General features: G+C 40.1%; 1 protein-coding gene across 1 annotated transcript in view; it reads right to left on the minus strand.

Moving 5' to 3' along the window:
* TMEM255A (transmembrane protein 255A) overlaps positions 1-26,735 on the minus strand; it is a 70,062-nt gene that overhangs the window by 10,465 nt on the left and 32,862 nt on the right. The window contains exons 2-6 of the mRNA XM_040323941.1: positions 18,348-18,490; positions 14,139-14,201; positions 9,986-10,075; positions 4,505-4,582; positions 2,259-2,347 (exon numbers count right to left, since the gene is read on the minus strand). Coding sequence (XP_040179875.1) covers positions 2,259-2,347; positions 4,505-4,582; positions 9,986-10,075; positions 14,139-14,201; positions 18,348-18,490 — 463 coding nt within the window. The remainder of the gene's footprint in view (positions 1-2,258; positions 2,348-4,504; positions 4,583-9,985; positions 10,076-14,138; positions 14,202-18,347; positions 18,491-26,735) is intronic.

Here is a 26,735-nt window from a genome sequence, read left to right on the forward strand (position 1 = left end):
GGTCAATGGGAGCTAAATCTTGCAAATATTTTTTGCCCCTTTTAAATGCCAATTGGCAAGCTTTTGATAAAAAAAATTACACAGGTAGTTGCTGGACACTGCCATGGGGGACATGTACAAATGCAGGGAGTAGTTCTTTTAATGCTGCTTAAAAGGCAACAATAAAAATACACAAATACTTTAAATGCTTTGTTGATGCCTTAAAGAGGAACTGCAATCTGCTCACATAATTTGTAATAAAAACATCTTTGCCATTCTGAAGATTCCCTCCAACCACTTTGCATATTATATTATATATACTGTAATTCTGTACATGCCAAATATGCTGCAGAAATCTCCCTATACTAAGTCTAGCTGCAGCCATTTTAACTGTGGGCAGCTGAAGCTGCTGCCTGTTCACTTCCTGGATTTTCACAGACACACAGAGGCACGCCTTCAGCTCTGCAGCTCTCATTGGCCCTTTTATGAACCATTCCCCCTCCCTTCCTGGCAAACTCTCACAAGAGTTAGAGAGAGCTGTGCATGATGTCATAAGTCTAGGCTTTTTACCAGACAAGAAACAGAAAGTGGGCTGTATAAGATATTTATTGGCAGGAAAAAAAATGTTTTACTATCCAAAGTTAAAACAAGGGCAGAAGATTTAATAGATGGAAAGTTTAAAAAATGACTGAAGTTTCGCTTTAAACACGCACAAGAAGTGACACATGTAGAATGTACTTCAGCAAAAAATACATTTAGGGAAAAAACTGGCGCTGCATGACAATTCCTTCCCTGGCCTATTTCTGTTTGTACACAGTGATCAGGGAATTGTGATTGACCACATATAGTCATGGTGTCAGTCGTTGTTTTGTATTTACTCTGTTCCATTCATCTGCAGATCAAGATGGTTACCTATAATATGATGTCAGGTACTCATCTGTGACATCCCCACATGATCAGTGTGATGTGATCACAGGAGGCAGAACATTGTTACTGCGGCCTGGGAAATTCAAATTCAGCTCTGTGACACAGTGGGAGATCGCTGCTCTGATCCAGGAACAGACAGGCTGCATCCACAGGCACTGGTGAGAGGCTGAATCTGACAGGCATAGGCAGGCTGCATTCACAGGCACTGGTAGGCTGCATCCACAGGCACTGGTAGTCTGTATCTAACATGCACTGGTGGACTGCATCTGATATGCACTGGCAAGGCTGCATCTGACATGCACTGGGAAGGCTTCTGATACAAGAGATGGTTAGAGACTGTGGACCTGATACAAGAGATGGTTAGAGACTGAGGAAATTATACAAGAGATGGTGAGAGACTGTGGACATAATACAAGAGATGATTAGAGACATAGGACCTGATACAAGAGATGGTTAGAGACTGTGGACACGATACAAGAGATGGTTAGAGACTGTGGACCTGATACAAGAGATGGTTAGAGACTGAGGACATGATACAAGAGATGGTTAGAGACTGTGGACTTGATACAAGAGATGGTTAGAGACCTAGGACATGATACAGGAGATGGTTAGAGACTGTGGACATGATACAAGAGATGGTTAGAGACTAAGGACATGATGATACAGGAGATGGTTAGAGACTGTGGACATGATACAGGAGATGGTTAGAGGCTGTGGACATGATACAGGAGATGGTTAGAGACTGCAGACTGCATTTTTCTTGAGCTTTTCTTGCACTAAAGGTGCCAATAATGGCCAACAATAAATTCATATTAATTTAAATTGATGATATTAATTAAAAAGTCAAATATAATACAATTATATATAAAAATATATATATTTTTTAAAAACTGTAATTTTCGGTTTCGTTTTTGGCAAAGTGCATTTTCGGTACCAAAATTTCCATTCGGTGCACCCCTCTGTAAAAGCCATCACATCCAAAATATGTCATGACAAAATGCTGTCCATGAAAACTATACTGTTCTGTAACACCACATACAGCTTAAAAGGTATCTCCCAAGCATGTCATTTAAATGATTGCCATTTTTTTTCACCCTCAATCTGCCTCCAAAGGACCTTCTCTCGCTGTACAGTATTTACATTTTGTTTTCTGTTGCTTTCTTAAATGTCCTCCATTGCAGTGCCCAGCTACCCACTCTTTTTTCTCCATTGCAGTACCCAGCTAACCAAATTTTTAATTTTATCCCCAAAAATTGCCAGAAATTTCCTTGAGCCTTCAACCTAGGCAGTCACCCATCCCTAATATTAATATGACAGCAAACATACACAAAAAAAAAAGCATAGTCATTTACCTCCCACAATTATATAGCTCACAGCAATAACAGGTGTTGCTTTTTACTTTCAATGAACAAGATCCACGAGTTGGCATCTGGCACATCACCTGAGAGAGAGAGGAAATCAAAAATGAAACTGTGATGGATCAACATTTTACAAGTTGTAATCAAGAGGAGTATAGAAAAAAGAGAGTTTGGTCAGCGGCACTTTAAATGAGGCCAATCACCATGCGGAGTAAGCATGTAAGATATACAGTATTGCTTAATTGGGTTCCAACACAAAAGGGGTGGAGTTAGTTAGGGACTTAGAATGAGAGATGTTTAGCAAAAAAGCAGTCTTAGCAAAGAGCATTTTATGCCTTGTTATTACATGTAAAGCACACTGAATGACAAAAATTGCATCCACAAAATCGCATAAACATGCTACAAATTACATATGCATATTAACACTATGGTACTTGACATATGGTGGAGTAAAGACAAGTCCTGCACAACATGAACCACTGGAGGGGCTTGATGGTATAATGAGAATCTAGGAGTAAAACAGTATAAAAAACATAAAATCATCTGTATGAACATCATGCATCTATGTATGCCCGACGCATTTTGTTGGGGTATACCAACTCCTAGCACTCTGTTCCACATGTCAGGGTCTGTGCAGTGTGCGCATGGATCTCTGGGCCGTTTGCTCGTCTGTCCCCTGGGAGCTGCGATGCGATTTTGGCGCTCCTCCCTCTCCCACCTGTTCCCTTTCTCTTTCTCCCCCATTTGTAATGGATGGAGGTGGTGGGTCTGGGCGGGTGCACCCTACCGCATCAGCGCCACGTTACTGCTTGGTGTGTGCGACAATATATTTTTTGATGTCGCACTGCATGAGCAGGTTTTTCTTTCCATCTAAGCTGACATTGGGTGGGTAGCTGAGCCTGTATGGGTGGATTCACTCGCTCGGGCACGGATGCCTCCCCTTCCCTGCCACGCGACGCTGGGCGGGACACATTGGTTCAGCTGGGAGCCTTTCAATTTCCCCTCACTTGGTGTCTAGGTGTCTCTCTGGCAACACCTTTATATGCAAGCTCTCACTTATGATCTTGGTTCCTAAATTCCATGTGATCCAACAAGGTAAATTTCCATAGGTTTCACCCAATACCTTTAGCACTTTATTTATTTATCCTCATGGTTCCTTCATGACCTCACCCAGGCTACATCTTCCTTTTTTCTCACCCACTTTCATACTTGGTGGTTGCTCAGTTCTTCCTTTCATCTGACCTGGTATTATACATTCATTATATACCACTAATCTCAATCCACAGAAGTGTTGGACCACTGTCTTCTACATTCACACATTGGCTTTGGGGAATCCACAGTGCTCCCTGTTTGTCCACGTATCTATACCTCAGCTCCCATGCCAGACAATTTCAACGCCTCTGATCCTGTGCTCACATCTATAAAGTTGACGTGAGTATTTATAGAGTTATTTATCTTGTACTTTATACATTGTTTATATTATTCTACTACAAAATTATACCATATGGTTATGTCTCTTTATAGATCACCATTGCATTCGCCCCTGAAGAGTTGGCATACCCCAACGAAACGTGTCGGGCATACATAGATGCATGATGTTCATACAGATGATTTTATGTTTTTTATACTGTTTTACTCCTAGATTCTCATTATACCATCAAGCCCCTCCAGTGGTTCATGTTGTGCAGGACTTGTCTTTACTCCACCATATGCCAAGTACCATGGTGTTAATATGCATATGTAATTTGTAGCATGTTTATGCGATTTTGTGGATGCAATTTTTTTCATTCGGTATGCTTTACATGATATCACAAGGCATAATAAAATGCTCTTTGCTAAGACTGCTTTTTGCTATACATCTCTCATTCTATGTCCCGAACTAACTCCCCTCTTTTGTGTTGGAACCCAATTAAGCAATACTATATATCTTACGTACTTACTCCGCATGGTGATTGGCCTCATTTAAAGTCCCGCTGACCAAACTCTCTTTTTTCTGTTCAAATTTGGGATGGAGGCCATTTACCTATGGTGCCTTGAACCACATCATTTTTTCTCAAGAGGAGTATAGGTAGAGTTGCCACCTAATCCCTTTAAATCCAAACACAAATTTATTGCAGATAAGGCTCCAAGTGTGTTTAATTACCACCTCAATCAGCCACAGAACCTGTGTAATTATTATGTTTTCGGGTTTAAAGGGATGAGGTGGCAACCCTAAGTATAGGTCATGTCGTCTAACTTACCTCAGTGGTATCAGTGGAGCGATCCTCATCTGAAGAGATAAAGTATCGACATTTTCCTGCATAGATTGGTCTAAGATCCTTTAGAAAATAGAAATTTAAATTAATTGTTTTTTATTCAAGTACTTTTATAACATATCTTGGGGGTTTATTTATTTTAACAATATTGTGTCACCAAATATTACATTGTTTTAGGCTATGGGTGAATTATCACTCCACAGGAATTAGAAAATAAAAACATGTATTCAAATTAAATTCCAGCCAAAACATTTTTCAGCTTTGGCTGGACAGACAGCAGTTTTATCTAAATTTAAAATAGTGTTTTTATTTCTACTCGTGTTGCTCTTGAAAACTTACACATACTTGCTGTTGTATACGTACTCTAAATTCTTGAGAGAGGCGGTGTGGGAAAATTGCACTGATAGAGCCTTAGTTATCAGTAAAAACCCAAAAGGGGTTCTAACCCTTTCTAGTACTATCCAAAGCTAAAAATAACAGTTTTTCTATAAATACACTTTAAAAAAAGTGTATTTCATAAAGAGGGCCTCCAGCCTGTTGCTTTGCACCCTCTATGCACTGCGAGTTGTGAGTATATTTTCAGGGGATACAGTGTATGTTCTCCCCTTTCCCTTTTGGTCTGTTTCATTGGGACAGCTCTCTAGGTATTCTTTATATCTTCCATTTTCCCTTTATTATAGATACACACGTTTGCTCCTGAAGAATGGATATTAACTCCATGAAACGCATCAAGCTGTTGTATTCACCATGTCTAAATCGATCATGTGTTTTGAATTTTTTACAACTATGCAATTTGTACCAATGAATATATGAACTGTTTATGTATCTCGGTATCTACTCCTAATTACGGGAAGCCAAGAGGTGTATACCCATGACCATTCCCTATGAAAATGTATTTTAATGCTCTTTATGCATGGATACAGATTTATACTGTGACTATAATCAAGTTTTTGTATTATTCCTTATGCATTAAATGCTCATTAGCAATCATTTTATTGACTGTGTGGCTCATTCAAAGTCCCATCCTGCTAGCTCTCATTTTTACCCTACAGGGATGGAGGCATGATTAAGTTCCTGCCTCTTTTAAAGTCCTGTTAATGATTCTCATTTATTTAATACACATAACACTCACTTTTTTAGTTTCAATTTACTTTTTACAGACCCATTTTGTTTTTTGCAATCACACATGCTCACTTATATATCACAGCCTGATGCATGACCGTCCTTTGGAGGGTTGCCTGTTGGGCTGTCTGTCACCTAACATACCATCTCAGCTCCCAGAAAATAAGTTCCCCATGTGGGGATACTAATGACCCTCAGTACCGTATTAATTGCACATGGCTACCCTGTAAGTATTATATGAGGTGTTTTACCCCAATTTATTATTTTATTTTTCACACTTCTGACTATATTAGACCAATGAGAATTGCATAATATATCCTTACCGAGATATCTTTCACGTGTACATGCTTACTCCTGATGAGTGGCATCAAGTCACGAAACGTGTTGAGCTAACAGATGTCGTGTTTAAAGCGTATACTGTATCCTACCACATCATTGTGGATTCTGTTCATGCATTATGTATTTGATTATATTCCAATTAACTGCTATTACATTTTGGGCTTTTCTATATGTATCATGTGCTATCCATTTTTTGGATTATTTATGAACCATGTATTTATGTATGGAATAACGTTTTTCATTCAATATTTTACTCTATGCAGGTATCTAATTATGTGTGTAGTATATACATTTTCTATCGAATATGAATTATTATGAGACAAATGTCCTACTCTTTTACACATATTATAGATATGTTCATTTTAACAACACACAACACTCGACCCTCCGCGTACTTTGTATATTTTAATAGGGATGGAGGTTGATGACAGCGTCATTTCCTCATATAAAGTTACATAGATCTCTCTTTTAGAAAGGAAAGTATACACATTTTTTTTACACAGGTTAGTCAGCATAGATAGTGGAGGGGAGAGGGGACATTTCAAGGCTAGTTAGTGTTGGGCAGGAATTCTAGTTTAAGGGCCCATTCACACTAGGAACTGCATGTAAACCGCACAGGAACTCGCTGCATTTTCCTGTGCGATTTGCATGCAGTTCTGTGCAGGGCAGTTTTAGCCCACTCATTTCGAGCACCACTTTTCGAAACACATTGCAATCAGAATGCATGGTACCATGCGATCTGGTGCAGGCAAACTTTGGGGTGATGTTAACTTTTTACTGACACCCGTTGCAGATTGCAAGGGCAATTTTCTTACCAGCTACAAACAGATGTAGGATAGTACTGCATGGCTAAGCAGTGCTCTGTTTATTGTTATAAGAACTGTGCTGGACTTTCATAAGGCATTAAATACTGTTTCCAGGATAAACTTGACCAATAAAATTAGATATGTTATTAAATGATCTCTAGATATACCCTTTGGTCTCTTCTGTCATAAGTGCTTCTTCTTGCCTGTCAGCGTTAATGTACACAGAACCACACATATGCAGTCCAGCATACATTTACATGCTGCGATGATGTAAATCCTGTGCAGATGCGGGGAAGTGATGTCAATGTGATCCACGTAATCAAGTACAGTACCAGAATAGCCTTTAACCCCCAGAAGAGAGACAGGGAGAAGATTGGAGCACCCATGACCAGCATGGGAGAAGATCAGTTGAGAGGTAATTCTGCCATAATGTGGTAATATGGGGAGCTTAATAGCAAAATATGGCTAACAGCTCTGGGGGGCCTTTTTTTTATATTTTTTGTATTGCAGAGTTTAATTCTGCTTTAAACAATTGCAGCAAGATGGTTGACATGAATTACAAGCAACTTACATGTTCTAATGAGATCAGCCGCGTTTCTTTAAGACAGGTTTACTAACCTAATTAGGTTTATTAACTCCTAACATTTCCTTTTCACACAAGGAAAAAGCAAGTGGTTCACATTTTGGAAAAAAAATAAATGCAGCAGTTAGCATACTGATGGCACATTTCACACCCCATTAATGTCTGAAGTTTGATTTTTAACCCTTAAAAAACTTTGGTAAGGGCTATAAAAAAAACTATAAAGATTCAGGTCAGAAGATTTATTTTTTAAAGATGAACTGCAATCTGCTTACATTATTTGTAATAAAAACATCTTTGCCATTCTGAAGCTTCCCTCCAACCACTTTGCATATTATTTTATATATACTGTGATTCTGTCCTTGCCAAATATGCTGCAGAATTCTCCCTCCACTGAGTCTGGTTGCATCCATTTTAACTGTGGGCAGCTGATGCTGCTGCCTGTTCACTTCCTGGATTTACACAGACACACAGAGGCACCCCTTCAGCTCTGCAGCACTTTCGATTGGCCCTCTTATGACTCATCCCACCTTGCTTCTTGACAAACTCTCACACGAGTGAGAGAGCGCTGTGCATGATGTCATAAGCCTAGGCTTTTTTCCAGACAAGAAACAGGAAGTGTGCTGTATAAGGCATTTACTGGCAGAAAAATAATATTTTACTATCCAAAGTTAAAACAACAAGGGCAGAAGATTTAATAGATGGGAAGTTGAAAAAAAATGACTGAAGGTCCTCTTTAAGTTTGTATTTATTGGAAGAAAGCTGCACAAAAGAAAAAGTCCTTACAGGTTCACATCAACAAGACCATCACCTGTGCAAGGTACATATATTGTAGATCAGAAAGTTTTAATGTTTGCATTTGATACACTGTAACAATTTTACATGTTAACAGTTAGGATTCCTCTTTGAGGTACATCTCACCAGGATGTAAATGCACTCTTTTTTTTGTCACTTGATTTAAAAGAGAGGTATGGGAATTTTAGGTGGGTGCAGCATTGGTCCGATGCTGCATCTGTCCCCTGCCGGCTCTAAGGCTGAGAACCGAGCATTTGAACACAGCTGATCTCTCAGTTCTCAGAGTTCCCTAAGCAGAGAGCTGGTGACTATCAGTCTCCAGCTCTCTGCTCCAGATCCAAAATAACTTAGCAGATAAGGACTCCTTCTCCTTGTCTAACTTTCCTGATGTGTATAATCAAAATCAAAGCAGTCAACATACTACATTTTTCAAAAAGACATCAGCATCACCAGCCTCTGTATTTTTTGTGACAGGTTTACATTAAGGAAATGCTGGGGCACAATTACTTGGAGAAACATAGTAAAAATCAAAATACCTGTGGAAGAAGCCTCAGATGGAAGCAGTCACTCTGAGAAACCTAGGATGCATTACACTTCCAGGGAAGGTTGACTGTCTGGGTTGCATATTTGCCTAAGTGTCAGAGAAAGGCAGCTTCCATATTTATCTTGCTTCTGTATTAGGCTTTGTGACAAATTCTCTCTAAAGTTATTTGTATACAAGAACATGGACTTTATAGGCACACCCGTACAAATTATATATATATATATATATATATATATATATATATATATATATACACAGGGCTTTTTTTCTCAAACAATAGGTACAGGAACTCCCCCTATCCAAGTCACCCCTTTTCTCTGCCCCTACCCACCTCCCAGTACCGCCCCTTTTAGACAATATAGAACCAAATATCATTTTGTGGTTCTAAGTAATTTCTTTGGAATTTGGTAATGATATCAAGGAAACTGTAAAATAGACCCCCTGTAGCCAGCTACAATAGATCCCCCTAACAACAATGGACCAACCACAACAAAATCTCCCCCCAGCAACAATGGACTTCCAGCAACATCAACAGACTCTCTGGCTGCCATCAACAATAGACCCCCACCTCCAACAGTAGACCTCAGCAACAACTGACCCCCAGCAACATAAGAAACCCCCAGCAACAATAGACCTCCCCAGACCTCCCCAGCAACAATAGACCCCCTGCACAAATAGATCCCCAGCAGTGAGCATTAATACCCTGCAGCACACCCCAGCACCCCTTGCCATTACATACAGTCAGTCCAGGAGGTGCCGGAACTGCGTTCCCCCGTGTTCCCGCTGAAAAAAGCCCTGTATGTGTGTATATATATATATATATATATATACACATATATATAGATAGATAGATAGATAGATAGATAGAGGATGGTTGGTGACAGAGGCGTAATGGAAGAGTCTTTTCCATTACGCCTCTGCCACAACCATCCTCCTTTCCAATAGTATTATTTAAGTTGAATCATCTTTGATCTTAGTACTGTGGTCATTTTTGGTTATGTAGGTGGTGAGAGTGCTGTATAAGGTCTAATCATGTTATGTTTTAAATATGTATGTCAACAATGTTGTTTCTTAATCATGTTTAAATAAAAATCTATATATTTTTCTATCTAATTTGTACAAGTGTGCCTATGAAGTCCATGTTCTTGTATACATATACCTTTCCAATCTATCTGGGATGTTGGCATACAAATTACTCTGTTTCCACATTGCCATTATGTGGTGCTACATAATACTTTTTCTAAATTCTCTCTAAAGGGGCTTTGGTTTAGAATACTTACTAGATGTCTGGCAGCAAAAACCCCATCCACAATGGCACAGCAAAAAGCCGCAATCACTCCAAAACTGATGAAAACTATAGATGCAACAAGCTGTAAACAGAAGTAATTTATAATAAATTACATTATTACTGAGATATAGTTCAAATAAATAAAAAGATTATGGTTTAATCATGGAAACATGCACATAGATAATCATTTGCAGAAATATTAATATATTAATCACAGATTTAAAGCATATCTAAACCCAAAAATCAACAATGTTCCAAACTTCAATTTACGGATGATGGAGGCCACTGTGCTCATTGGGACCTTCAATGCTGAAGAAAATGTTCTGTGACTTTCACCAGATCTGTGCCTTAATACAATCCTGTCTCTGAGGTCTATGGACAATTCCTTGGACTTCATGGCTAGGTTAGTGTTCTGACATACACTGTTACCTGTGTCACCTTATATAGACAGGTGTGTGCCTTTCCAAATTATGTCCTATCAACTGAATTTACCACAGATGGACTCCAATCAAGTTGTAGAAACATCTCAAGGATGATCAGTGAAAACAGGAGGCACCTGAGCTAAATTTTGAGGGTCATGGCAAAGGCTGTAAATACTTACTGTATGTACATGTGTTTTTTTCCTTTTTTATTTTTAATAAATTTGCAAAGATTTAAAACTCTTTCATGTTGTCATTATGGGGTATTGTTTGTAGAATTATGAGGAAAATAATGAATTTAGTCCATTTTGCAATAAGGCTGTAACATAAAAAAATGTGGAAAAAGTGAAGCGCTGTGAATACTTTCCGGATGCACTGTATAACATAATATGTTAAAAAATAATATATAATTGTATTAATTATTAAATAAATATCTAAATATCTTGATAAAAACATTTGATTGTGGTGCTCTGAAACCATACAAAATACTTGCTAGTTTATATTATTCAATATTTAGGTGATACTCTAGAGTCTAGGCAAACAGTTAATTACACAGTCGAAAATACATGTGTTTACTGTATTACCTGCCAAAGGATTTGTAATTTTGGCAAGCCATTCTTGGCATCAGGAACATTAGATCCACTTGAGCAGTGATTACTTTAGCAGGACTCCAGCCAAAACATTGTTTAGTATTTGACTGAGTGAAAAAGCATTAGCCCTCTTCACACTAAACATGGCTTTGAAATCAATTCGCACGATTTCAAAGCCACGTTTCAGTCTGACTTCGGGGGTGACTTGAAAGACATCTGTGCGGGTTCATGCACAGATGTCTATTAAAATCGCCCCTGAAGTTGCCAAAAGTAGTGCAGGAACTACGTTTGGAAAACAGTGCGATGCCGCAAAGTTGGGGCCACATCGATTGGGACGCTCCTATTGCCTGCAATAGGCTTCTATTTGACATGCGATTTCACCTGTCAAATCGCAAGTACCTGCTGGCTACTTTCTTACTGTGTATCCTCTACGTAACATCTGAATCCACAGTGTGCAGTGCAGCCAAGGATTCCAACATAAGTGAGCTGGATGCAGAAGATTATTAAAGCAGTAGCCTAAGAATGTGAACAAATGTAGATTGTTGATGTGGGCAGTGGGATAGGTAAATACAGTATTAAAAGTCTTACTTTACAGGCAGTGATTTTTTTTTTCTACTTTTTATTAGGTGTCACTTTTAAGTAATTCACCTTTGTTTTTTTGTTTATATTGTGTAATATTTGTGATGTACAGTGCCTTGAAAAAGTATTCACACCCTTGAAATTTTCCAAATTTTGCCATGCTACAACCAAAAACATAAATGTATTTTATTGGGATTTTATGTGATAAACCAACACAAAGAGGCACATAATTGTTAAGTGGAAGAAAAATGATAAATGGTTTAACATTTTTTATAAATAAATATCTGAAAAGTGTGGCGTGCATTTGTATTCAGCTCCCTTTACTCTGATACCCCTAACTAAAATATAATGAAACCAATTGCCTTCAGAAGTTACCCAATTAGTAAATCCAGCTGTGTGTAATTTAATCTCAGTATAAATAATATTGCAAGCTTTGAACATCTCACGGAGCACTGTTCAATCCATCATCATGGAAAGAGTATGGCACAACTGCAAACCTACCAAGACATGGCCATCCACCTAAACTGACAGACGGAGATCCACAGCTCAGGTGGGAAAATCTGTCCACAGAACAACTATTAGGCCCCATACACACAAGAGGATTTATCCGCAGATACGGTCCAGCGGACCGTATCCGCGGATAAATCCTCTCGAGGATTTCAGAAGATTTCTATGCGATGGCGTGTACACACCATCGCATTGAAATCCGCGCTGAAATCCTCTGGCGATGACGTGTCGCGCCGTCGCCGCTATTATGACGCGGCGACGGCGCGACGCTGTCATATAAGGAATTCCACGCATGCGTCAAATCATTACGACGCGTGCGGGGAATCCCTTTGGACGGATGGATCCGGTAAGTCTGTACAGACGAGCGGATCCATCCGTTGGAATGGATTCCAGCAGATGGATTTGTTGTGCATGTCAGCAAATATCCGATCTGCTGGAATCCATCCCAGAGGAGATTTCTCCGCGGAAACGGATCCGCTGGCGTGTACACACCATAGGATCTATCCGCAGAAACCCATTTGCTGGGATTTATCTGCGGATGGATTCTATCGTGTGTATGGGGCCTTAGTCGTTCACTCCACAAATCTGGCCTTTATGGAAGAGTGGCAAGAAGAAAGCCATAAGAAGTCCTGTTTGCAGTTTGTGAGAAGCCATGTGGGGGACACAGCAAACATGTGGAAGGTGCTCTGGTCAGATGAGACCAAAATTTTACTTTTTGGCCTAAAGGTAAAACACTACATGTGCTGGAAAACTAACACTGCACATCACTCTGAACGTAACATGTCCCTTTTTCAGCAGGGACATGAAAACTGGTCGGAGTTGATGGGAAGATGGATGGAGCCAAATACAAGGCAATCTTAGAAGAAAACCTGTTATGCCGTGTACACATGGTTGGAATTTCCAATGGAAAAAGTCATACGGAATTTTTTCGTCTGAATGGAATTCCAACGGAGAAAAAAACATGCATGCTCGGAAACAATTCGACGCATGCTCGGAAGCATTGAACTTCTTTATTCTAGGCTCGTCGTAGTGTTGTACGTCCCCAAGTTTTTGGCGGTCGCAATTTGGTGTGTCCATGTGTATGCAAGACACCTTGAGCAGAATTCCGTCGGTAAAACCCATCTGAGTTTATTCTGACGGGAAATCTGATCGTGTGTACGGGGCATTAGTCTGCAAAAGACTTGAGAGGTTCACCTTGCAGCAAGACAACAACCCTAAACATACAGCCAGCAAGACAACGACCCTAAACATGCAGCCAGAATGGAATGGTTTACATCAAAGCATATTCGTGTGTTAGAATGGCCCTGTCAGACCTAAATCCAACTAAGAGTCTGTGTCAAGACTTGAAAATTGCTGTTCACAGAGCTTGAGTAATTTTTGCAAAGAAGAATGAGCAAAAATTTCACTCCTATAGATGTGCAAAGCTTGCACTGCACTGAAAGGTGTTTCTACAAAGTATTGACTCAGGGGGGCTGAATACACATGCACGCCACACTTTTCAGATATTTGTAAAACATTTTAAAAACCATTTATCATTTTCCTTTTCACATAAAATACCAATAAAATACATTTAAGTTTTTTGGTTGTAACATGACAAAATGTGGAAAATTTCAACGGGTATGAATACTTTTTCAAGGCACTGTATGTGTATCATATGCATAGTGCCAGCTACGGTGACAAACAACCTTATGTTCTTTATCTACAGTTTCCTCTGATCAAGATAGTGGCCACTTCAAATCACATTAAACAAAAATAGAATGTGGTTTAATATTTCATAAGCTGTGCTTCGGTTATTGATGTCTGCCAGTTGTTTTAAAGGTATACTGGATTCCTGTCCACATCACGTAAACATTTGTTCAAAAGACCGATGGGGCGTACACACGGACGGTTTGGACCGATGAAACTGAACTTTGGTCCATTTTCATCGTTTTGGACCGATGGTGTGTACGCGGCCTAATAGGGACACACTTTCTGACAATATTTGATATTTACTGCATTTCCTATTTCCCTGCAAAATACCTACAGGACTTTTTTTACCTTTTTCACTTACCATCTGTCTTTTATTCTCTATTAAATTGGACCCAATGATTCCAAGTATGGATCCAAATCCAAGCTGAAGGAAGAAAAACAGAAACGTATAATATATTGGTAAAATCGTATGAAAACAAAGGGCACCTAAGTAGTGTACAAACTTGCTTCCTCATGAATCAGTGAAAAGAGCCTATTGCATCAAAAACTGCAATTACAGTGTTTGGTAGGCGCTAGAAATTGAAAGCAGCTAACACTTATTTTGAGGAATCTAAGGGCACCATACAATTACTATGCAACATAACACACACACACACACACATAAATATATATATATATATATATATATATATATATATATATATATATATATATATATATATATATATATATATATATATATATATAATTATTATTATTATTATATTAGCCCCGTATCTAAGTTACTCAAACGTATTACCTATCCACTAAAGGATACAATGGGTAGAAGGAGGGTTATTAAGCCTACCCAGTATTTAATTGAGTGTGCTTGGATAAAGAGTTGGAAGCTGAGGAAGTAGCTCAAAAAGAAAATACCTGGGTTCCTTTTAAAGTCCCCTACAAAAAATCGAAATCAAATATAGCTACAAAGTACCTTATAATAATATTTACATCTTTTGGGTTCAAAATGGTTCCCTGTTCATGTATCCATGAGTTGCAGATAGACTACAATATTTATTCCTAGACTCCCTATGAACATACATGACTGTTGTTTTATTAAATTTGACATGCACTTAGAATGCATGTCAAATGAATGCATGCATTTGAATGGCAAACAGATTTTGACAAGAACAGATATCGGCATGTGCCCTTAGGCCCCTTCCACACGGGGACGGATCCGCTTGCAGCAGGCAGACCAGCTCATCGGGAGATTTCTCCGCTGACCCGGCAGATGACAGGTCCCTCTCTGCTCACTGAGCGGGGAGGGGCTTGTCTAGCGCCACTGTCTCCTATGGAGAGATCGGACTAAAACGGATGTCCGTTTCATCAGATCTCACCCTATCTGATCCGCCATGGACGGATGCCGACGTATCGCCATCCCGTCTGATTTTAGCGGATCGGATGTCAGCGGACATGTCACCGCTGGCATCTGACGCTTCATAGAGATGTATGGAGCGGCTGTTCAGGTCCACCGAAAACACTGACAGGTGGACCTGAACGGCCTGACCATGTGAAAGGGGCCTTAAAGGTAATATCTCTCATCGTAAAAAGATCAGATCCAACAGTAATGAAATTATATTTGGGTTCAAGATGGCCCCCTCCCTGCACCATCTTTGGACTCCTAATTATAGGGAGTCTAGGAATAAACATTGTAGTCTATCTGCCACTCATGGATACATGAACAGGGAACCATTTTGAACCCAAAAGGGGTAAATATTATTTTATTACTATTGGATCTGGTCGTTTTATGTCCACATTATCGGTGTTATTGATTACCCTAAGGCAGTGTTTCTCAATTCCAGTCCTCAGGCCCCCCCAACAGGTCAGGTTTTCAGGATTTCCATTATTTTGCACAGGTGATTTGATCAGTTTCACTGCCTTAATAATTACCACAGCCTTTTCATCTGAGGGAAATCCTGAAAACCTGACCTGTTGGGGGGGCCTGAGGACTGGAATTGAGAAACACTGCCCTAAGGTAATATTTGATTTCGATTTTTTGTAGGGGACTTTAAAAGGAACCCAGGTATTTTCTTTTTGAGCTGCTTCCTTAGCTTCCAACTCTTTATCCAAACACACTCGATTAAATACCAGGTAGGCTTTAAAAACCCTCCTTCTACCCATTGTATTTTTTAGTGGATAGGTAATACATTTGAGTAACTTAGATACGGGGCTAATAGAATAATAATATGCATATATTTTTTTATGTGTGTGTTATATTGCATAGTAATTGTATGGTGCCATTTTATTTAGGTGGCTCTTCCCTCTGCACTTCCTTGATTTCCACTTCACTATTTTTGTTACTTTTGGTCTCTGGAGTATACATCCCTGGCCTGGATTAAGATGCAACAAGATTTAAATGTTATATCCTCAATCTAATGTGCATACAGTATATGATAATTGGTATCGTATCTTTCAATTTGTAATATCAAAATGTATATACTCATCTTTCATCCCTCACAGACATTATATTATTCTTTTTGTGAATGATTATTTCTGATGTATTGCATGTATGAAAATAATACCACTGAATAATGGGATATTAATCTGTGAAATGTGAGATCCTTTTTAGAGGATTAGCAAGTGTATACGCCATACTTTTATGGTTTCAAACTGTTTTGTACTTAATAAAATGTAAGATTTCTTAACAGTATTGGTGTTTCTAATGTTATTCCTAAGAGTCCAAGCACCAAAAGAATCCAATTTTTTCTATTCTTTTCACTTTTTCTTTTTGATTATGTATGCTCATTTAGGACACTTGCTATATGAAGATGTAGAAACCTGGCATGAGACTTTTAACATGCAATATCCATCCAGGAATCCATCATCTCAGTAAATCCAGAAATTCAGTATACTATCACATAAGGTTGGCTTTACCAGCCAATTTTACCAAACCACTGTATGGAGAACCAGGAAGCACAGCTCCCAGCAGAGTCTTAGCTGCTATGCTTATGCTGGGGGTCAGAGGAGATTCAGTTTCAGAATGTGCACATTAGAAAATGAAGCTTCCCTGCCAGAGTTCTATTTTAGGACATGATGATAACTTTATTATAGTAACTTGTTTACATACGGCTATACAGTATATAGCATGAATATAGCTAGAAACAAATATCATTTAAAGATTACAGACTTCATTTATAATGTAAATAATTTAGACATCTGGTAAAGTATAATTAGCGGCCATTCAAGACAACCTTCACTAAGAGAAATAGCTATTACAGTAAAACCTTGGTTTGAAAGTAACTTGGTTTGAGAACGTTTTGCAAGACAAGCACATTTTTTAAATACATTTTGACTTGATACAGAAGAGATGTCTTGATATACAAGTAGCGTCATGTCACAACTGTGTATTAAATAGAAGAGAGGCGCCTCTAAGTGTAGCAATATAGTTACATTTAATGAAGGTACAACATTTAGAAACTCACATGGTTAATGATTAAAAAAGGCACATCTAAGTATGCAGGCATACAGGGTAAAGCTGTCCACATAGACCATTCTCTTCACCGCCATTGATGTTGTTTCTTCCACAAGCGGTTCAAGCCTCGCTTTCAGATCGCTCTGCTGCAGGGTAGTCTTCCCAGTTACGATTGCAGACTGATAGTGGTGAGAGCCAACGGTGAGGAGGATGGTCTATGTGGATCGATTTACCGTCGGTGCCTGCATACTTAATTGACCTCTTTTAATCATCAACCATGTGAGTTGCTAAATGTTGTACCTTTATCAAATGTAACCATATTGCTACACTTAGAGGTGCCTCTCTTCTCCCTAATGCCGCATACACACGATCGGTTAAACCGATGAGAATGGTCTGATGGACCATTTTCATCGGTCCAAACCGATCGTGTGTGGGCGCCATCGGTTATTTAACCATCGGTTAAAAAAAGCCAACTTGTTTTAAATTTAACCGATGTATTCCTAACCGATGGGGAAAAAAACGATCGTTAGTAGGCACAACCATCGGTTAAAAATCCACGCATGCTCAGAATCAAGTCAACGCATGCTTGGAAGCATTGAACTTCATTTTTTTCAGCATGTCATTGTGTTTTACGTCACTGCGTTCTGACACGATCGTTTTTTTAACCGATGGTGTGTAGGCGTGACGGACCATCAGTCAGCTTCATCGGTTAACCGATGAAAATGGTCCATCGGTCCGTTCTCATCGGATGGACCGATCGTGTGTACGCGGCTTTATACTCTGTAGCTCCTGCTGGATTTTGCTTCTAATCCCCTTGGATGGGCTGCCATTTGTGGATGGACATATTATGGTTACACAATTTATTACATTGCTATAATCTTTTTATATGGACTATAAACTGGAGGACCTATGAATAAAAGGTTGTGGAATGAATCATTTGAGATTCCATTATTTTTTTATGGGAAAATTTGTTTTGATATATAAGTGCTTTGGATTACAAGCATGCTTCCAGAACTAATTATGCTCGCAATCCAAGGTTTTACTGTATATCAGAATTCATACAGTGTATAAATATTTAAAATATATCCAAATAAAAAATCATCTTGTATTTGAACTTACAATTACACCCGGATAGTAGCCTCCCACCGTGACATTTTCTGTTCTAGTGGTTGCTGCCAGACCCACCGTTAAAATTAAGGTGGAGACTATAAAAAGGGTCACAGTGACAAATATGGAATTCCGCCTTCTTCGGTTAAAGGAACCTGTAAAGAAAGTCAAACAAATAAACTTAATTCTACATACTGTACATACATACTACATGCATCTGTGCATTTGTGTAACTTATAAATCTACTAAAACCAGAAATCTGATTACAAGGCTGACTGTTGTGCTATGCCCCATGGCCCAACTATCCAATCACAGCAATTTTAATGCCCACAGAGTTGCTCTAATTGGATACTGAGTGACAGAGGGTGGGATGTTTTTCCCTTTGTATATATATATATATATATATATATATATATATATATATATATATATATATATATATGTATATATATATATATATATATATGTATATATATATATATATATATATATATATATAGGGCCAGATTCACGTAGGAGAGCGCATCTTTGTGCGGGCATAACATATCCTCCGCAAATTTGACAGGCAAGTGCAGTTATCACAAAGCAAAGTTGCGGCGGCGTAGCGTAAATAGGCCGGCGTAAGCCCGACAAATTCAAATGTGGCAGATGTGGGCGTGTGTTATGTAAATTTATTGTGACCCCACGTAAATGACGCTTTTTTCGAACTGCGCATGCGCCGTCCATGAAAGTACCCCAGTGCGCATGCTCAAAATTAACCCGCAAAAAGTCAATGCTTTCGACGTGAACGTAAATGACGCCCAGCCCTATTCGCGAACGACTTACGCAAACGACGTAAAATGTGAAAAATTTGACGCTGTTCATACCTAACATTGGTACGCCTCATCTATGCCTCATAGAGCAGGGGTAACTTTACGCCGGAAAAAGCCTTACGTAAATGACGTATCTCTACTGCGACGGCCGGGCGTACGTTCATGAATAGGCTATCTAGCTGATTTACATATTTCTAGGCGTAAATCAGCGTACACGCCCCTAGTGGCCAGCGTAAATATGCAGTTAAGATGCGACGGCGTAGGAGACTTACGCTAGTCGTATCTTATTCAAATTCTGGCGTATCTGATTCTTTGAATCAGGCGCCAAGATACAACGCCTCAGACTCAGAGATACGACGGCGTATCTGGAGATACGCCATCGTATCTCCTACGTGAATCCGGGCCATATAGTACAACCCAAATATGTAACACCACTCATTATCCAAAGCATGCATTATGAGTTCTGTTGACTAGCCCAAGCTTGTGTACTGAATAAATCTGTAATTTTGATCCATGTATCTGGCTGCCTTTAGTGTGAGTTTTTATCTTAACTGCTGGCCAGTAACTCTCCTGATCCAGCAATTAGCTTCCTTGCACAGATTACACAAGAAAGTTATATTTTTCAGTCAAGGTACTTATTTTAATCACTTGGCCACACTTAGACCCCCTTCTTAACCAGACCAATTTTCAGCTTTCGGCACTCTCACATTTTGAATGACAATTACTCAGTCATGCAACACTGTACCCATATTAAATTTTTGTCATTTTTTTCACACACATAGATAGAGCTCTTTTGGTGGTATTTAATCGCCACAGGTTTTTTTTTTCTGTTTTGCGCTATAAAAGAAAGAAGACTGAAAATTCTGTAAAAAAAAATGCATTTTTTTTCTTCATAAATTTGGGCCAAAATTTATACTGCTACATATCTTTGGTAAAAAATAACCCAAATTTTTTTTTTTTTTCACACTAAATTGTCATTATAACTGGTTATTTCTCTCACATGGCATGTAGATTCCACAAGTGAAATAACACCCCAAAATGTATTCTGCTACTCCTCCTGAATATTGCGATACCACATGTGTGAGACGTTTACACAGTCTGGCCAGATACAGAGGCCCAACATTGAAGCAGCAGCTTTAGGCATTCTAGGAGCATAAATGACACATCTAATCTCTCAACCACCTATTACATTTTTTAAAGCCCTGGAGCACCAGGACAATGGAATCGCCCACAAAGTTACCCCATTTTGGAAAGCAAACTTACCAACATATAATCCAGTGTTTCCCAACTCCAGTCCTCAAGGCACACCAACAGGTCATGTTTTCAGGATTTCCCTCAGATGAAACGGCTGTGGTAATTACTAAGGCAGTGAAACCTGTGCAAAATAATGGAAAGCCTGAAAACATGACCTGTTGGTGTGCCTTGAGGACTGGAGTTGGGAAACACTGATATAATCTATGAGGCATAATGAGTCTTTTAAACAGTTCATTTTTTCCCAGAAGTTTTTGGAATATGTGGAAAAAAAATGAAAACCATTTTTTTTTACACAAAGTTGTACGGTTATAAGATATTTCCAACACATAGCATGTACAAAGCAAAAATGACACCCCAAAATATATTCTGCTACTCCTCCTGAGTATGGCGATACCACATGTGTGAGACTTTTACACAGCCTGGCCACATACAGAGGCCCAACATTGAAGTAGCACCTTATGGCTTTCTAGGAGCATAAATTACACATCAAGGGGCAGATCCACAAAAGTATTACGCCGGCGTATCTCTCTCAAATTTTGCGCGTCGTATCTTTGTTTTGTATCTTCAAAACAAGATACAACAGCATCTCGGCTAGATCCGACAGGCGTACGTCTTAGTACGCCGTCGGATCTAAGCTGCAATTTTTTGGCGGCCGCTAGGTGGCGTTTCCGTCAAACTCCGCGTTGAGTATGCAAATTAGCTAGTTACGGCGATCCACGAACGTACGTTCGGCTGGCGCATATTTTTACGTTGTTTGCGTTTGGCTTTTTCCGGCGTATAGTTAAAGCTACTGGGCCATATTCTCATAGAAGTTACGATGGAGTATCTCAGGATACTCCATCGTATCTCCCTTTTTTGGCCCGTGTATCTATGCGACTGATTCTTAGAATCATTTTCGCATAGATACACTTAAGATCCGCCATCTGTAAGTCACTTACACTGGCGGATCTTAAATGTAATGACGCCGGCCGCCGCTAGATGGCATTTACGTGAAGGACTCATTTGCATATGCAAATGATCCTTCTACGCCGATTCCCGAACGAGTTCACGTCGCGTAACCGTCGTTTGCGTAAGCGGAAACTTACTCCTGCTATATGAGGAGTAAGTTTCCGCAAGTCCCACGTAGGCCATGTTACGGATGGCGTCGGGTCCGCGTCGTGTTTTTTCGTCGGGTACGTCGTTTCCGTAAGTCGTTTTTGAATACGACTTTACGTCAATGACGCACACGTCGGCGTCATTGACGTTTTCCGCCGAGAACTGGAGCATGCGCACTGGGCTTTTTGAAGCCCGGCGCATGCGCAGTTCATTAGAATCGGGGGGGCGCTTAATTCGAATACAAGCGGCCCCCTTGGAGATCCGCCAGGCTACGCCGGGGCATTTACACTCCGCCGTCCCAACTTACGGAGCAAGTGTTTGGGGAATACAACACTTGCTCCTGTAAGTTGGGACAGCGGAGTGTAAGTGCCTTAAGCGCAGCCCGCGGATTTTTAGAGAGAATATGGGCCTCCGTTATTAGGCGTACTCAATGTTACGTATGGCCGTCGTTCCCGCGTAGAAATTTGACATTTTTACGTCGTTTGCGTAAGTCGTTCGCGAATAGGGATTTGCGTAGAATGACGTCACCGTCGGAAGCATTGGCTTGTTCGGGTTAATTTTGAGCATGCGCACTGGGATACAGGTAGGTAGAAAACTAATCAGCGCAATAAATACAAATGAAACACAGAAAGCAGCTGTACACTGGGATTCAATTAAAAAAATTCCTAAAGGTACATGTAAAAGATAGGATACTGGGATACCCCCACGGACGGCACATGCGCAGTTAAAAAAAAAAGTTGTTTACGTCGGGTCACGACGTATTTACATAAAACACGCCCCCATCACAGAGATTTGAATGGCGCGCCATTACGCCGCCAAAGATACACTACGCCGCCGTAACTTACGGCGCAAATTCTTTGAGGATTCGGAAAAAAAAAAAGTTATGGCGGCGTAGTGTATCTTAGATACGCTGCGCCCGTCGTATTATTGCGCGCAGGTACGTGGATCTGCCCCCTAATCTCTCAACCACCTATTAGACTTGTAAAGGGCCCTGGAGCACCAGGACAATGGAAACGCCCACAAAGTGACCCCATTTTGGAAAGCAAACATCCCAAAGTATAATCTATGAGACAGAATGAGTCTTTTGAACAGACGTTTTTGGAGAATGTGGAAAAATAAATTAAAAAAACACATTTTTTTTACACAAAGTTGTACATTTATAAGATATTTCCAACACATAGCATGTACATAGCAAAAATGACACCCCAAAATATATTCTGCTACTCCTCCTGAGTATGGCGATACCACATGTGTGTTACACAGCCTGGCCACATACAGAGGCCCAACATCCAAGGAGCACCATCAGGTGACATAAGTTACGCATCTAATTTCCTTACAATCTATCACATTTTTGAAGGCCCTTCATATTTCTAACGCAAAGCATGTACATACCAAGAATTACACCCTAAAATACATTCTGCTGAGCAAAAGGTAAACAAAAAATTACCTGTGGTTTTAGTAGTGCAGTTGTCCACAGGAGGAGAGCCCTGATCCAGGCAGCAGGCAGGAATATTGGGCCAAATCCTCAAAAGGGATACGCAGGCGGAACTGCTGTTCAGCCTGCGTATCCCTGTGCCTATCTTTGGAACTGATCCTCAGAAGCAGTTTTCCAAAGATAGGCAGAAGATCTGACATCTATAAGACACTTACACTGTCAGATCTTAGGATGCAGTACCGCATCCGCCGCTGGGGGCATTTCTCATTGAAATGCCGCTTTGCGTATGCAAATGAGGACTTACGGAGATCCACAAAGCTTTTCAGCTTTGTGTTTTCTGCGTAAGTTTACGTTTGCATACGTAAAATTAGTTCTGCTTTTACAAAGTGTAAACTAGTAACACCTTGTAAAAACAGATCTTTTTTTCGATCGCCGCAATTTTTTTAACATTTTGAATTTTTTTTTTCAGCGCGTAACTTTTTTTTTACCCGACGCAACTTTATTGTCCCGTCGCAATCCACAAAGCCCGACGTAACGTAATTTTGCGCGCTGCCCGTCGGGAAAATGGCGTCACGAGCATGCGCAGTACGGCCGGCGCGGGAGCGCGCCTCATTTAAATTGTCATCGCCCCCTGGAGAAGAGGACCGCCTTGCGCCGGGAGAATTTAAGTTACACAACCTGAAATTTCTAGGTAAGTGCTTTGTGGATCGGGCACTTAGGTAGAAATTTTAAGGCAGTGTAACTTAAATGGGAAAAGATAAGTTAGGCAGGATATTTGAGGATTTGGCCCATTGTCCATAGTCAGTACAGACAGGGATACCGTCCATATACAGTCCAGGGTCAGTGCAAGTAGAGACATTGCCAGCAGTGCCAAAATATTGGTCCTGGTAGTAAGCAGGAACATGGTCCAAGTAGCAGGCCAGGAAAGAATGGGGACAGGGGTAGAGGCTTCTCCCACCCAAATCTCTTTGAAGCCTCTGAGTCTCCAGACCCTTATCTGGGAATGAGAAAACTAAAAAAATAGTTTTTCTTCATTTAGAAAAACAATTTTGGAGCCCCTCACATATGTGAGACCCCTGTGTTCCCACTAGCATAGCAGGGTAAAAGATCAGTCCAAGAGGCAGGCAAAAAATGTGGTCAACCAGTCCAGGGTACAGTTTAGCGTTAGGCAGAAGCGTGGTCATATAACAGGCCAGGGTCGGTTCCCGGAGAAGGTAGTGGTATGTACAGTTCACTGCAGTGGTATAAGGGGTGTGGGGGAAAATGACAGGAAATGAGAATTACTTTTACCATACTTCCCTAATAATGTTGAGAAGTATGGTAACGGCGGAAACAGTGACCTATACAGAGGCCTGGCTGGGAAGGACAATCGGGACAATAATACGTGGTGTCTTTTCGAATTCTTCCTCTGGAGCACACCCGGCATTTCTTCTGACATCTGTGGCCTGTTTTACGGGGGGATTTTCTCAGGAAAATGGCGTTCGTGGAGTCTGCTCACGGAATCAGAGCGAACATATTGTCATTGGCCCTTTACCGTGATCCGTGCTGCGCCAGGTCCCGTGAATCCGGCGAGCATGGATGTTCCCATGTGCGGGCCCCAGGGGGGCGCGCGGGAGCGAGACTCTGGGAGGACATCAATGTATGCCCTCCCAGAGTTATCGAGCCGCACTGTAGCTGTCATTTGGCTATAGTGTGGTGGGCAAGTGGTTAACTGAAGTTCCTTCCATTGAAAAAAACGGAGCCCTGCCAGGGTTGGAGGTATCAACCTCACAAGCGCTTATGACCATTTAATCTTAGATGGTCACTAGTTTGGCTTGATTGTGTGGTTGCTGTTTGATGCTTCTAGAGTACACAGATCTATTTACTGGAAGTAACACCTTTGAATGTTGGTTTGGTCACTCACTTGTGATTGAGAGAATTTTTTTGGACACATTTGGTCACATATTGCTCTAGTCGAGATTGATCACACATTGCCCTGTTTATGGACGATTAACACAGATTATGTTTACGTACAATAGGTTTGAATGCACTTTATAATTGGTCACAGATTGTTACATATATTATAAATAATTGTATTTTCTTCATGTATATTGTACATGTGTTATTCACTAAAAAAAATTGTCAATTATCTTGGATCCAATCTTATGTTTATTAAGCACGTTTAGTGCTGCACATTTTTAGGGCCAGTTCAACACACAGAAACACAGTCCAGATGCATTCCAGATGTGTTTAAGCATGTGCATTTTTGTTGAGTTTTTGATGCGTTCCATTGCATCTTGTTGTGTTTACAATGCATTCCAGTGTGTTTTCCTCCTCTTGTTTTTTTTTTTCAAAGAGAGTAGGAGAGAGACAATGCTCCCTCAAGGATAATGGGATTTTACTTGGAGGTATTAGTATCTTTAATCAAGGTGAGCACACATACGATAAGATATTTAAGAAAAATATTAAATTTTATTACATAATATCGAATAGACATGTTTCGCAGATTGCTGCTTCCTCAGGGCACCGCGTGCATCTATGGTTTCATCTAACTTACATAGAACATTTCATTAGTATAGTATCAGCCTATTTCAGATTTTGAGCAAGCATAAAAACAAATTCATAGCAACATGATAACTACAATAGCTGCACGTGCTCACCTAATTTTGTAGATTTGGATGATTTTGGCATCACATTGCGCAAGCTGTCACTGCAGTACCACTTACAGCAACCATCTGGTGAGAGTCAAATTCACCTGAGTTGGTCAGTGAAGGAATTGGATTGCCAGGGGTTATGCAATCAGAGAAATCTATGAATTTATGAATCTATGAATTCAGCAATCTGCGAAACATGTCGGGCCCTCTGCATATCCAAGCATCTTGTTTCATGTATTAAGTATCAATTCATGGTCAAAATGTTTAATATGACTGTGATTTTTATTCAATATTATGTAATAAAATGTAATATGTTTCTTAACCACTTCCCACTCGCCCGACGACTTTTTACAGCCACAATGTGGCTCTTAATTGCCAGGAGGCCGTCTATATACGGCCTCTGGCCTCCAGCTACTGGGGGGCGCGCAAGCGTCACTCAGGTGCCGATGCGCGTTCCTGGCGGCCGCGATGTCCGCCAGGCACCCGCGATCGGCAGTCACAGAGACAGGGACGTGGATCTCTGTGTGTAAACTTGGCAGGGAGAGGAGACCGATGGTGTGTCCCTTGTTTATAGGGACAACCATCGGTCACCTCCCCCAGTCAGTCCCCTCCCCCTACAGTAAGAATCACCTAGCAGGGCACACATTAACCCCTTCCTCGCCCCCTAGTGTTAACCCCTTCCCTGCCAGTCACATTTACACAGTAATCAGTGCATATTTAAAGCACTGTTCGCTGTATAAATGTGAATGGTCCCAAAAATGTGTCAAAAGTGTCCGATCTGTCCGCCATAATATCGCAGTCCTGACAAAAATCACCGCCATTACTAGTAAAAGTAAAAGTCATAATTCTATCCCCTATTTTGTAGGCGCTATAACGTTTCCTCAAACCAATCACTATACGCTTATTGCGATTTTTATTTTTACCAAAAATATGTAGAAGAATATGTATCGGCCTAAACTGAGAAAAAAAAATATGTATTTTATTTTTAATTGGATATTTATTATAGCAAAAAGTAAAAAATTGTGTTTTTTTTCAAAATTGTGGCTCTATTTTTGTTTATATCGCAAAAAATAAAAACCGCAGAGATGATCAAATACCACCAAAAGACAGCTATATTTGTGGGAAAAAAAGGACGTCAATTTTGTTGGGGAGCCACGTCGCACGACCGCGC

This window comes from Rana temporaria, chromosome 9 (assembly GCF_905171775.1).
Source record: "Rana temporaria chromosome 9, aRanTem1.1, whole genome shotgun sequence".
NCBI lineage: Eukaryota > Metazoa > Chordata > Amphibia > Anura > Ranidae > Rana > Rana temporaria.